Consider the following 15,417-nt stretch of genomic DNA (forward strand, 5'->3'; position numbering starts at 1 on the left):
TTATTGTACTTTACTGAAATATATTTTAGGAGTATGAAAATTTTGAAAAATGTTAAAAATAGCATCATATCTAGGAGCAAAAAAAAATTTTGATCAATTTTTATCTAGGGGCAAATAAAATTGAAACAGTGCTGCATGGTGACCTAGTATGTTTATTTCATTTTTCGATACATCATAACATGATCTTGTAATACAGAACATTTCATCAAAATCTATTATAATTAGGAAACAATTACGAAACTGCAGCGAGCGTCTTTAAATCTATATGTATAGTCTTTTCTGTTGGTCTAGATGTAGTCATATATTCAATGATAAAAGGTCATATTGACTCCAAGGCGGAGCCAAAATACGTATTGACCTTCAGCTGTTACTACGAAAAATGACCAAAGGCTGCAGATATTTGTTTTTATTTTTTATACTTGTAAGTACAGCAGTTTAATAATAAAACAATTGTTGCCTTTTAGATTCGGTCGATATGTGGATTTATTATACCTCATATTGTTATACCTGGAACACATTCTTTTCCATTGAAACTTTTGACGTCCAACTTTTTCGTATTTGTTTCTTTTTTTTTTTTTTTTTTTTTTTTGAACCGTTTCTTTCAATTTGATTGGCTGACTGAATTTTTTTGCAAGTGTGTAAAACAAATTTATTCTGATAACTTTTGTGGTGCTCCCGATGTTGGACTACTTTTTCACATTTTATTTATACTGCCAGTACTTTAAAATGATTGACTTGAAAACAATGACTATAAAAAGTATTAGTAAAAGTAATATAAAAGTAATAAACATCATTTTGATTGTTTGTTTTACACACTTGTAAAACCCGAAACCTCGCACACATATCTACGACCGTTATCGGATATGTGTACTTCGGTTTCGTGTTTTACAAGTATGTAAAACAAAAGAAAAAAAAAGAAAAATGACATTCGTTCCTTTAGAACAGCAAAAGGAAAGGCGCGAAAGTTACGTCATCGCTGCTTAGTGATAACCGACCGCTGTTTTGGCAATACGAGTATAGGGCAACCACATACACCAAAAGTCGTAGTGGTAGGTTTAATCTGTATGGAAGTCTTACAACACAGGTTTTGTTTAATACAGGGGTGGTTTCTTAAGCAGGTTTGATTGTATATGGCCGAGCCATATGTTATTGTTTGGTTCATAAACACTTAATTTTGCTGGGCGAAAATCAAATTTTATTGAATGGCTTGCTGGTCACAAGTCAAAACTATAATAATCTCCAAATATGTATAACGAGTGTATAACATTGGTGCCGCAACAACCCGCACCGACGTGCTAAATGTGTCCCTTTTCCAAAGAGTTAGGTAGAAAAAATGAAGATAGAACAATATATATCTTTATAAATTTATTGCCAACTGCATTTAATTTCATCGTGGATATTGTGATATCAATTTGCATAAACATAGAGTTTTAGTAGTCATAGTTATGAAGGAATATTGTCTTTTTATTTCATAGTATGTTTCATTCTTACATAATATGCCTCAATAATTTCAGGTTCATTCAATAATGAATTTCAATTTTATTATATGACACATTTTATTTCTTTTGTGGTGCAGCCATAGTCTCGCCTATTGCTTGGGAAAATTGCCATCTTCTTGTACAAAGTTCTTGTACCTCGATCGCAGATTTCAGGACTCCTGGACAGTACCAGGCAGCTAATTATTGCCCGATTTGTAACCTTAGCTAATATCTGTTCTCTCCGTGCAAGGAGTCCGGCGTGCTGCCCTACACCACTCGGTCCTTACATCTACGAAGACCAGAACATAGCAACCGTGCTGGTAGATTCATCAAGCACGAGTGGCTCTGCTCTCTGATTGTCTTCTGTAAAATAAGAAATAAAGAAATATATGTACCACCGAATGCGTTTATCAAATAATATTTCATGTCATTCATGTTTTTGTTGATTCAATGAATTCTACATGTTAATCAAACATATGATATCTCAACAAATATTTATTATAAAATCTATGTTTTGTTCTAGTTTTCCTTATCAGATATTTTGGCTTCTTTCTATGGGAAGTGTCGGTCTAGTAGTTAAGATATCGGCTAGGCTACTCAACCCCGAGTTTGAGGACTGCACCCAGGAGACCGCACGATTCCTAATATGACACCAACACTGTTATTCCAAGAAAAGCTAACTGCGAGATATTCAACCTTTGAATGTAAAATACAATAAAGAGCAAAAAGAAAAAAAAAAAAAAAAAAAAAAAAAAAAAAAAACATGAAATCAGAGGCTAGAGGACGGGTTGATATCTCTTTTCTCTATGACATAAAGATTCTGAAATTTTCCTTGAAAACTCGCACCCTCTAACCCAAAATCCTAATGCTTCCTAAGTAATAATAATAATAATGATAATAGTTATACTACTACTACTACTACTACTACTACTACTAATAGTAATAATAATAATAAATATTATTATTATTACAATGATAATGATAACTTTATTCAAAGAAGGTAAAACATAAAGACATATCACAGCGTTAGAACAAATACAAATCTTTCAATGCGGCCTTCTGTGAAATAAGAAATCAACAGTTCAACACAAAACCACCGGATAAAAATTGATCATCTTATTACAATGAAAAAAGATGTAATTTACATAATAGACATTTAAAAGTAACATTCTCTCTAGATTAAACAAATTGGAAACCACTACAATTTCAAAGGACTATTTTTTCAATGGCTTAATCGAAGTAAAAATGAAACAAAAATTACATTATGAATCGAAACAAATGTTTACCTTTTTCGGGTGTGCATATAGACATTTCCCCTTTTTGGGTTGTAGGAAGAGATTCATCTACAGCAAGAGAATCCGTGATATCTGTATCGTTCCTTACAATCGCTAACAATTCTTCTGTCCAGAGGTGTTGATTTACTGGCGGACGAACTTTGTATTTCTCGGCTAATTTTGCTTGCTTCCACTCTTCACATTGAACGAGACGTTCGATATACCCCATCTTCCTAGGTTTAGAACAACAAAGGCCCATTTTAGCAAAATTACATCGACTGTTGTCTTATTGAAGTGCGGTTTCTAACGTTGTGCTAAGTGATAACGTCAATGTATACAAAAATTGCCGACGTCATCATGGAAGTCTACAAAAACCCACTAGAGCCGAATACAGCATCCCAGATCGGGTTACTGTTGTATAACACCGGCCAATATACTATATATTATAGGTCTAGACAAAATGACGGACTGAAGTCTTAAACGTCCTGCAACTTATTATCATTTTCATTTTTAAATTTTCAAGTGTTACAACTGACTTCTCTATATCTCGTAGCTTACTCATCTTTTATCAACATACTTATTTGATTTTTTGAAGAGATGTTAGAATGTTTTTAACAGCCGAATGGTGTCGACGACTTTCCGCCATTTTGTCTAGAGCTATGATTAATATTAATTTTATTGTATATTGGCCGATGTTATACACACGTAGTTTAAACAAGAAGCAAGTAGACCTAGACTGGCTCTAGACTTAGTATACAGTATAACTTTTTAAAGCCAATTAAGGACGAAACGCAACAATTTTAATGTCCAGAATACAAAACTACAGAGAATACACAATAATTGATTGTCCAAGCATCTTAGTTTCATAGCATTTTTTTTCGAGTAAAATGGGTTAAGTTTTCGTACACAGTAACCATGTTTGTAAACCTAGCCAAATCGTGGATCTATTGTTTCAGTAACAGCAGTAGTTTATATCAGAGTCTAAATCTGATAATGGTGTCACCCCGGTATAGAAGTACTTCCGGGTCGTTGTATCCTAGAAAGTAGTTCTTTGAAATTTTGAAGTTCCTAATTTAACGCTACCCCTACTTTGACATGTTATATTCCAAATGTATTTATTGATAATGTGTACATTTTTTGTCATTTCTAATGTCTTTAACAGTTGTTTTATGTGTGTTTTTCAGGATTACATTTCTGTGCGGAAGGATTAAAAAACTACACCAGGCTGGTGGCCATGACAGATCGAGGGTTCAACGCAATAAGGGCGTATCTACATATAATAACTATATGTAGATACGCCCTTATTGCGTTGAACCCTCGAGATGTCAGTGGGAAATTTAAACATGGACTAGATACTTTGATGTGTAGCAAAAAAGTTCATCGCTGATGGTGGTGTTTTTCTGTGATATATTGACTGGGATAGTATTACTCTTCAGAAATACAGAGCTGTCAATGCTTCAATTTTGTTGGGAAATTCACAATCCATGTCCAAAAGTGCTTGTTTTACTATACAGCAAAGAAGGAGAAATTGTACCGGGCCGACACCTAATATATTACACGGAAAATGTTTTTCAGTCAATTACACTAACAAACGAACAGAAACATTTATAAACAGATAGACAAAAAGAATCCCTGCTAGTCCCTTTTTCTAAGAGACTATGCCGAGTGCTCAATCACACTTATGTTTCGAATAAGGGAAGCTCTAAAAGTCTCAATATAATAGGGCTTATACAACATTAACCCGATCTTGGATGCTGTATTCGGCTCAAGAGGGGTTTTGTGGACTTCCATGATGACGTCGGCAATTTTTGTGTACATTGACGTTATCACTTAGCACAACGTTAGAAACCGCACTTCAATAAGACAACAGTCGATATTATTTTGCTAAAATGGGCTTTTGTTGTAGTAAACCTAGGAGGATGGGGTATATCGAACGTCTCGTTCAATATGAAGAGTGGAAGCAAGCAAAATTAGCTGAGAAATACAAAGTTCGTCCGCCAGTAAATCAACACCTCTGGACAGAAGAATTGTTAGAGATTGTAAGGAACAATACAGATATCATCGATTCTCTTGCTGGAGATGAATCTCTTCCTACGACCCCAAAAAAGGGAAATATCTATATGCACACCCGAAAAAGGCAAACATTTGTTTCGACTTACAATTATTATTATTATCATACCAGATGCAATTTTTGTTTCATTTTTACTTCGATTATGCCATTAAGAAAATAGTTCTTTGAAATTGTAGTGGTTTGCATTTAGTTTAATCTAGAGTGAATGTTGTGTGTAAATGTCTATTATGTAAATTCCATCTTTGTTCCCTGTAATAAGATGATCAATTTTTATCTGGTTTTGTGTTGAACTGTATTCTTATTTTACAGAAGGCCACATGGAAAGAATTGTAATTTGCTTTAGCACTGTTATATGTCTTCATGCTTTATGCCATATATAAGAATTAATTTGTTCATAATACATTATTTTTATTCATGTCTTTCAATTCATTGTATATATTAGGATAATTTTTTACAATATTATGTTAGAGGACCATATGTTAGACTGGCTATAGCCAAATATGTTATCCTCTTTAAATAAAGTTATCATTATTATTATTATTATTATTATTATTATTATTATTATACAGGTTGAATATCTCGAAATAAGCTTTCCTTGAAATATCAGTGTTGGTGTCATATTAGCCGGGAATCGTGCGATCTACTGGATGCAGTCCTCAACCTCGTGTTTAAGTAGTCTAGCCAATATCTTAACTACTAGACCGACAATATCTGATAAGGAAAGCTAGAACAAAACACAGATTGTTTAATAAATATTTGTTGAGATATGATATGTTTAATTGACATGTAGAATTCATCGAATCACCAAAAACATGAATGACATGTAATATTATTTGATAAAACGCATTCGGTGGTACATATATTTTTTTATTTCTTATTTTGCAGAAGACAATCAGAGAGCAGAACCACTCGTGCTTGATGAATCTACCAGCACGGTTGCTATGTTCTGGTCTTCGTAAATGTAAGAACCGAGTGGTGTAGGGCAGCACGCCGGACTCCGGGCACGGAGGGAACAGATATTAGCTAAGGCTACAAATCAGGCAATAATTAACTGCCTGGTACTGTCCAAGAGTCCTGAAATCTGCGATCGAGGTGTAAGGACTTTGTACAAGAAGATGGCAATTTTCCCCAGCAATAGGCGAGGCGATGGCTGCACCAAAAAAGAAATAAAATGTGTCCTATGATAAAATTAAAATTCATTATTGAATGAACTTGAAATTATTGAGGCATATTAAGTAAGAATGAAAACATACTATGAAATAAAAAGACAATATTCCTTCATAACTATGATATTTGATATCAGATTTATAAAACTCTATGATTATGCAAATTGAAATCACAAAATATAACTCCACGATGAAATTAAATGCAATTGGCAATACATTTATAAAGATATACATTGTATATTGTTTTATCTTCATTTTTTCTACGTAACTCTTTAAAAAGGGACACATTCAGCACATCAGTGCGGGTTGTTGCGGCAACAATGTTATACACTTATTATACATACTTGGAGATAATTGTAGTTTTGACTTGTGACCAACAAGCCATTCTATAAAAATTTGACTTTAGCCCAGCAAAATTAAGTGTTTATGGACCGAACAGTAGCATATGGATCGGCCATATATAGTCAAACCTGCTTAGGAAACTACCCCTGTATTAAACAAAAAACCTGTGTTGTAAGACTTTCATACCTGTGGATCAAATATTAACCTGTATTAAAAGACCATCTGTCGTATGAGACCACGTTTTTGTCTCCCTTAAGTGGTCTCTTTAAACAGGTTTGACTGTATGTAATAAAATTTCCTTACACCTAATGATCAAGGCAAGATATGTTTTTACCTGACTTTGATATCTTTATATAGACAGAAGCGCATGCAAGAAACTTAGAGCTAATCTTAACCGTTGAAAGTACCAGTTTGAGTAAGATTATGAGAAATATTAACATTTACTTTAAATTGTTCGACCTCTTTGAAGGTCTCTCGACGGTGATGGGCGCGAAAACACTCGTAGCTTTCCCTGCGACAGTGGCACTTTGTAGATGTAACATATTCTCAGGTTAATAAATCCTTATTTTAAGGAGTTCCGTTTGGACAATCGTAACTTTTTATTGAATCCTAATCCGCGATGTACGATGGTACGATGACGAAAACGCGATGTTGCAATGGCCAGATGATGAAACAACGATGGTGCGATGGTGAAAACGCAATGGCACGATGATGAAATCGCGATGATGCGATGGTACGATGGTAAAATGTGGATGTAATATCGCGTTTTCATCATCGTACCATCGCGTTTTACCATCGTACCATCGCGTTTTTACCATCATATCATCGTACCATCGCGTTTTCATCATCGTACCGTCGCCTTTCTACCATCATGCCATCTCGTTTTAATCATCGTACCATCGCATTATCACCATCGTACCATTGCGTTTTCACCATCGTACCATCGCGTTTTCACCATTAAATGTGTTATCGCGTTTTCACCATCGTACCATCGCGTTATCACCATCGTATCATCGCATTTTCACCATCGTACCATCGCCTTCCGGTGGTCATGCACTATGGTACAGTATATTTGTCAGTAAAATAAAGGCTTGATACAATCTCATTTTTACATTGCACTATGTAACTTCTACATCCAAACAAGAATAAGCTTGAGTTTGAATAATATCATGTGACTATTACACCAGCTTTTTATTTACTTTCATGCATAAAATACAAAGGATGTGGTCTTGAAGATTTTACATAGTTTTAATGAACTGAGCACTGAACATTTTGTAAAACATTTGCAAAACAGCAGGATCTAAATGGTAAATTTCTTCTCATAAAATACATTGAGATACATACATCTATTGTTGACAAACATACAAGTGCACGGAACTACTTATTTCTAACCGGAAGGCGGTGGTACGATGGTGAAAACGCGATGGTATCATGGTGAAAACGCGATGGTACCATGGTGATAAAGCGATGGCGCGATGGTGAAAACGCAATGGTACGATGGTGATAAAGCGATGGCGAGATGGTAAAAACGCGATGGTACAATGGTACGATGATGAAAATGCGATGGCACGATGGTGGAAACGCGATGGTACGATGATGAAAATGCGATATTACATCGACATTTCACCATCGTACCATCGCACCATCAAAGTTTTTTGACTCGTTTCTTACAGAGTCTATATGAACTGAGGTGGGTCTATTTAAAGTCAAAAAGGACCAACCAAATATTAAAATATATTTTTCAAAAAAATATTCATAATATCCGGAATAAATTAAACTTTAATTTGTGGGGTATCGAATTTTTGATTTCCAAACAGAACATTTTCTATTCAAGTTTTAAGTAATTTTTCCGATAGATCGATGTTACTAAAAGTTGGTAATGGCGATTTCGTCATCGTGCCATCTCGTTTTCACCATCGTACCATCGTTGTTTCATCATCGTGCCATCGCGCCATCGCATTTTCGTCATCGTATCATCGTGCATCGCGATTTAGTATTAAATAAAGTCACGATTGTCCAAACGGAACACCTTATTATTTGCCCGAGGTTGATATCACATTTTCTAGGTCAATACGTTCTTCTAAAATGCACTATTTGTTTACTAATGATCGAGAAGTCATACAATAAGTGTTTTATTACATGGCATCAGAAGGAAATTTCACAGGATTTTGTTGAAGTCTTGACTTGAGCCTAGAAAATGTGTGTTAAAAAAAGACCTGCTAGGTGATTTATAAATTTATATGCAACATTAATTTATGGGTATGAGTTCATTCTCGCAAACAATATTTTGATATGCATGCATCTTTATTCATTTAATCGATCTAATATTATAGTGGTTTCCTTTGTTAACTTGAAGTTAATGATTTTTTTTTCACATTTGCACGTGAAGTTCGTGTTGCATTTCAAATAATTACCGAATTCGTAGCATGTGTTTGTAAAATCAAATTTGTAAATCACTCTGATTCATTGGAGGATAAAAATATTCATTGCCCTGAAAATTAAGCATATTGCCTTGCTCTGACGGACAGTGAGTCTTACAACAATCGTGATTAAAGCATTTAAAGTCTACTGTGCAACATCTAAAAGTAATTTACATGCTTTAACATTACCATCTAAATTTAAAAGTTCGTTCCTTTTTTTCCGTAACATTTATTCCGTAACATGGGGCTGGTACAACATTAACCCGATCTGGGATGCTGTATTCGGCTCAAGAGGGTTTTTGTGGACTTCCTTGATGACGTCGGCAATTTTTGTGTACATTGACGTTATCACTTAGCACAACGTTAGAAACCGCACTTCGATAAGACAACAGTCGATATTATTTTGCTAAAATGGGCCTTTGTTGTAGTAAACCTAGGAAGATGGGGTATATCGAACGTCTCGTTCAATATGAAGAGTGGAAGCAAGCAAAATTAGCCGAGAAATACAAAGTTCGTCCGTCAGTAAATCAACACCTCTGGACAGAAGAATTGTTAGAGATTGTAAGGAACAATACAAATATCATGGATTCTCTTGCTGTAGATGAATCTCTTCCTACGACCCAAGAAGGGGAAATGTCTATATGCACACCCGAAAAGGGTAAACATTTGTTTCGATTTATAATGTAAATTTTGTTTCATTTTTACTTCGATTAAGCCATTTAAAAAATGTCCTTTGAATTGTAGTGGTTTCCATTTAGTTTAAAGAGTGAATGTTGTGTTTAAATGTCTATTATGTAAATTCAATTTTTGTTCATTGTAATATATATATATATAAGTTGATCAATTTTTATCTGGCTTTGTGTTGAACTGTTGTATTCTTATTTTACAGAAGGCCACATGGAAAGATTTGTAATTTGTTTTAACACGTTATATGTCTTTATGTGCTACCTTCTTTGAACAAAGTTATCATTATCATTGTAATAATAATAATAATAATAATAATAATAATAATAATTATTATTATTATTATTATTATTATTATTATTATTATTATTATTACTTAGTACAGCTTTGGGATTTTGGGTTAGAGGATGCGAGTTTTCAAGGACAATTTTAGAATCATTACGTCATAGAGCAGAGAGATACAAACCTGTCCTCTAGCCCATGATTTCATGTTGTTGTTGTTCTTTTTTTGTGCTCTATATTGTATTTTTGAATATGTATGTTATTTTCTAAAAAGTTGAATATCTTGAAATAAGCTTTACTTGGAATAGCAGTGTTGGTGTCATATTAGCTGGGAATCGTGCGGTCTCCTGGATGCAATCCTCAACATCAGGGTTGAGTAGCCTAGCCGATATCTTAACTACTAGACCGACGCTTCCCATAGAAAGAAGCCAAAATATCTGATAAGGAAAACTAGAAGAAAACACAAATTTTGTAATAGATATTTGTTGAGATATTATATGTTTAACTGGTATGTAGAATTCATCGAATCACCAAAAACATGAATGACATGAAATATTATTTGATAAACGCATTCGGTGGTACATATATTTTTTTATTTCTTATTTTGCAGAAGACAATCAGAAAGCAGAACCACTCGTGCTTGATGAATCTACCAGCACGGTTGCTATGTTCTGGTCTTCGTAGATGTAAGAACCGAGTGGTGTAGGGCAGCACGCCGGACTCCTGGCACGGAGGGAACAGATATTAGCCAAGGCTACAAATTGGGCAATAATTAACTGCCTGGTACTGTCCAGGAGTCCTGAAATCTGCGATGGAGGTGCAAGAACTTTGTACAAGAAGATGGCAAGTTTCCCAAGCAATGGGCGAGGCGATGACTGCACCACAAAAGAAATAAAATGTGCCGTATAATAAAATTGAAATTCATTATTGAATGAACCTGAAACTATATAATTGAGGCATATTATTTAAGAATGAAACATACTATAAAAAAAGACAATATTCCCTCATAACTATGATATTTGATATCATACTGATAAAACTCTATGCTTATGCAAATTGAAATCGCGATTATAAATTTCACGATGAAATTAAATGCAATTGGCAATAAGTTTATATATATATATATATATATATATATATATATATATATATATATATATATATATATATATATAGTTTTATTTTTATTATTTTTCTACGTAACTGTTGAGAAAAGGGACACATTTAGCACGTCAGCGCGGGTTGTTGCGGCAACAATGTTATACACTTATTATACATATTTGGAGATGATTATAGATTTGACATGTGACCAGTAAACCATTCAATACAAATTTGACTTTCGCCCAGCAAAATTAAGTGTTTATGAACCAAACAATAACATATAGATCGGCCATATACAGTCAAACCTGCTTAAAAAACCACCCCTGTATTAAACAAAAACCTGTGTTGTAAGACTTTCATACCTGTGGATCAAATATTAACCTGTATTAAAAGACCATCTGTCGTATGAGACAACGTTTTTGTCTCCCTTAAGTGGTCTCTTTAAACAGGTTTCACTGTATGTAATAAAATTTCCTTACACCTAATCATCAAGGCAAAACATGTTTTTACCAGACTTTAAACTCTTTTAGAATAATATCAATGGTGTTGTTTTCTCATAGAAGAAAAGGTAAGAAAAAAAAACACTTTGTCTTGGAAATGGTAGATCTAGATAAAAAGCTGAATTGAATTATAGAACAGAAGATAGACAGAAGTGCAAACAAGAAACTTAGAGCTAATTTTAACCGTTGAAAGTACCAGTATGGGTAAGATTATGAGAAATATTAGCATTTACATAAAAGTTTTCGACCTCTTCAAAGGTCTATCCAGACAGTGATGAGCGCGAAAACACTCGTAGCTTTCCCTGCGACAGTGGCACTTTGTAGATGTAACATATTACCAGGTCAATCAATCCATATATGCCCGAGGTTGATATCACATTTTCTAGATAAATACGTTCTTTCTAAAATGCACTAGTTGTTTACTAATTATCGTGAAGTCATACAATAAGTGTTTTATTACATGGCATCAGAAGGAAATTTCACAGGTTTTTGTTGAAGACTTGACTTTAATCTAGAAAATGTGTGTTAAATAAAGACCTGTTAAACAATTTATACATTTATATGCATCCTTAATGTATGACTAATAGTTCTTTCTTGCAACCTAAATTTTGATATGTATTTTTATTCATTAAATCGATCTAATATTATAGTGGTTTCTTTCGTTAACTTGAAGTTAATGATTTTTCACATTTGCACGTGAAGTTCGTGTTGCATTTCAAATAATTACCGGATTCATAGCAAGTGTTTGTAAAATCAAATGTAAATCACACTGACTTATCGAAAGGTAAAAATATCGAAAGGTAAAAATATTGGCCTGGAAAATGAAGCATATGGCCTTGCTCTGACGGACAATGAGTTCTTCAGCAATCCTGATTAAAGTGAATAAAGTCTACTGTGCTGTATGTAAAAGTAATTTACATGCTTTAACATTAGATGAGTACAATGTAAATTTAAGGTTTCGATGGAGGCCTTGAGAAACAAAAATCAAACAACACCAAATCATAGAAAGAAAGAGTTATTTGACATGAAAATTGAACAGCATGTAAAACATGTATATTACTTTACGAAACAAGTGTCAGTATACTGATATAAACATTGAATTCCGGAAAAGGGCTGCCTAAAGGGGCTGCACTTCCGGACAGTTAAACGCCTTTAAAAACTCACCATTTTCAAAGAACTGTTACACATGTTTGTTTTGATGCATTTGCAATAGCGTGCGAGTGGTGAAATTTCACGTAACAAGGTGGAACATAGTTTTCAGCAATTGTTTATCTTTTTTTCTTTACAAATGGCATTCATTTTCAAAGGGAGACGACTTTTTCTCAAAGATTACTTAAAATAATCGGAAAAAGTTGTTTCCCTTTGAAAATGAATGTCATTTGTACTTAAAATAATCGGGAACTGTTGTCTCCCTTTGAAAATGAATGTCATCTGTAAATAAATAAAGATAAACAATTGCTGAAAACTGTGTTCCACCTTGTTATGCGAAATTTCATCACTCGCACGCTATTGCAAATGCATCAAAACGAACATGTGTAACTGTTCATTGAAAATGGTGAGTTTTTAAAGGCGTTTAACTGTCCGGAAGTGCAGCCCCTTTAGGCAGCCCTTTTCTGGAATTCAATGTTTATATCAGTATACTGACACTTGTTTCGTAAAGTAATATACATGTTTTACATGCTGTTCAATTTTCATGTTAAACAACTCTTTCTTTCTATGATTTGGTGTTGTTTGATTTTTGTTTCTCATGGCCTCCATCGAAACCTTAAAAGTCCGTTCCTTTTTGTTCCGTAACATTATTTCGCCAAGAATAAAAATGCCCAATAAAACTACATCAAAATGTACATGTCCTAAAGCACTAAGAAAAACATAAGTAAAACATATATATAGAAACCAGTACAGACATGGAAAACAACGCGTGAATACTCTATGAGGCCATGTTTTATATAGAAACTTCATCCGCCCACGTTTGACAGGACCAATTTATAATATCACATTGTCGACTGTCAACACTTACGGTCGGTTCACTCAGATAAACTTGACGAACAAACTATTTCACAGGTACTCAGTTTTACAACAAGGTCAAGTCTTTATTAGATCCTTATCAAAAATATTGTATCACTTATCGTTGCACAATAAATTTAGATAGCTAGCTACAATGCATTTTATATTACGAGGTTAAGGCGGGACACAATTCATTTTGTTCTTTTCAAATTAATTGTCTAAGGTCAATTTCGCCAGTAAGTTGGGCCAAAATTCAGTTATAGCATTTCTTTTTTATTTAAGTTCAGAATGATTTAAAGATTTATATAAATATAATAACTCGTGATCTTAACAAAAACTGAATCTTAAGGAAGAATGCGAGTCATTCATTATAATTGAGCCGTGCCATGGGAAAACCAACATAGTGGCTTTGCGACCAGCATGGATCCAGACCAGCCTGCGCATCCGCGCAGTCTGGTCAGGATCCATGCTGTTCGCTAACAGTTTCTCTAATAGCAATAGGCTTTGAAAGCGAACAGCACGGATCCTGACCAGACTGCGCGGATGCGCAGGCTGGTCTGGATCCATGCTGGTCGCAAACCCACTATGTTAGTTTTCTCATGGCGCGGCTCATATTATAAGGTACGCACATGTCCTCTTTTGGTAAATCAGTGAACAGATTCGCGGAGATGAGTCGGTGCCACAATGCAAAGAACATGTTCCATGAATTATGTACGTAGAACCATGAAAATTTCGCACCACCTTCCGGCGAAAGCGACAAGAACAAAGTAACTTGGGCGAGTATAAACAGTTGGTATCATTCGTTATAAATGCTAACAGATACATGTTTGTACATGTAATTTTCATCTAACTGAATGCATACATAACTTTTAGCGAAAATGAAAAAAAAATCTTGAGTTGTTGAAATATGATAACAGTCAAAACGAATTTGTATGAACTGTTAAACTATATTGCTTTCAGCTAAGGTTTAACACTGTCCTTAATCTTCTTGCTAAAACAAATAAATAAATGGGCTCGAATTTACGAATTGACAAAATAAAGTTCTTAAATTATATCGCCGAAAAAAAGATTAACTGAAAAGGTATTGTTAAACATTCTTTATGTGAAAACATTTACTTTTAAAGATACCATCTCCCAGATAACAGTAGATACATAGCGAATGTATAACGATAAATTATATCTTTCTGAATCCATTTTATTTCTTAATCCCGCAATAATTAAGTTCAGTGTATCAAAACTCAACTTAACACTCTTAATACACCTTCATGAACGTAAAGTAAAATCCATGCTCCACTGCCCTGGGGTGATATATATATTTGAGCTACTTTAAACGTTATGTATGTTCATTGTATGGTAACATTGTATACGCCTATTTTATATACACCTTGAAGGATACATTACAAGGTAGGTACGAAGTTTAAACGTATTTTAAAAATAAAAAACAGAGTTAAAATGTTTACAGATTTTGATATTTTTATGTAATTCTTATACGTTCATGTAACATAATTAATTTACATTCTCACTCATGTTTAACGAGATATTTCATCAAAGAAAATTGCATATAGCACACATTAAAGCTATTTAAGGAATTCATTTGCATGTTTTAACACGCTCATGCGCTTGTTAATGTCGTACAATTTACATGTTTTGCATCTAAAAGTCGATTTTAGGCAAATTGTAACTGTATTTCTTTGCAGTACCCCTTTTGAACTATGTCAACATAACAAGGGCGTTAGCAACACCAAGTAAGTATGAGAACACGCTTCATTTAAGAAGAAAAGAAGATGTGTAAGTTCCCAGTTATATCACTCATGCAACCTATTTGAACTTTTGTCACACACGCCTGATGTACGGGTTATGACATAATAATAATAATAATATGTATTTCAAGATTTTTCGTGACTTTTCCTTTTTTATATTTGAATGAAATATATCTTGTAATTCTAACATGGCTTGATTTGATTTCTAGTTAAACAAAGAAGGAATTCAAGCTCTGTACAACGGTTGACGCGCGGACTGGTAAGAGAGAATTATGACGTCAAATTGCCGCATGACGTCCAATACATTACTCCTCGGGTAAATGAAGTCCAGCATA

General features: G+C 34.0%; 2 protein-coding genes across 3 annotated transcripts; one reads left to right on the forward strand and one right to left on the reverse strand.

Moving 5' to 3' along the window:
- Window positions 1–1,358: 1,358 nt before the first annotated feature.
- On the reverse strand, window positions 1,359–3,052 carry LOC128548843 (uncharacterized). 2 transcript variants are annotated; one of them, XM_053524358.1, is made up of 2 exons: window positions 2,765–3,052; window positions 1,359–1,838 (listed from the first exon to the last, which is right to left on the reverse strand). In XM_053524358.1, exons 1-2 carry the CDS (start codon window positions 3,009–3,011, stop codon window positions 1,768–1,770), a joined length of 318 nt encoding a protein of 105 aa, XP_053380333.1. In that variant the 5' UTR covers window positions 3,012–3,052; the 3' UTR covers window positions 1,359–1,767. The 2 variants fall into 2 exon arrangements, with proteins under 2 accessions (XP_053380333.1, XP_053380332.1); XM_053524357.1 differs by having other exon boundaries at window positions 1,359–1,841.
- A 6,044-nt stretch (window positions 3,053–9,096) lies between these two features.
- LOC123561920 (uncharacterized) lies at window positions 9,097–10,814 on the forward strand. The gene is made up of 2 exons (XM_045354584.2): window positions 9,097–9,409; window positions 10,328–10,814. The coding sequence occupies exons 1-2, from the start codon at window positions 9,163–9,165 to the stop codon at window positions 10,399–10,401; spliced, it is 321 nt and encodes a 106-aa protein (XP_045210519.2). The 5' UTR covers window positions 9,097–9,162; the 3' UTR covers window positions 10,402–10,814.
- The last annotated feature ends 4,603 nt before the right edge of the window (window positions 10,815–15,417 follow it).

Source organism: Mercenaria mercenaria, chromosome 15, assembly GCF_021730395.1.
Source record: "Mercenaria mercenaria strain notata chromosome 15, MADL_Memer_1, whole genome shotgun sequence".
NCBI lineage: Eukaryota > Metazoa > Mollusca > Bivalvia > Venerida > Veneridae > Mercenaria > Mercenaria mercenaria.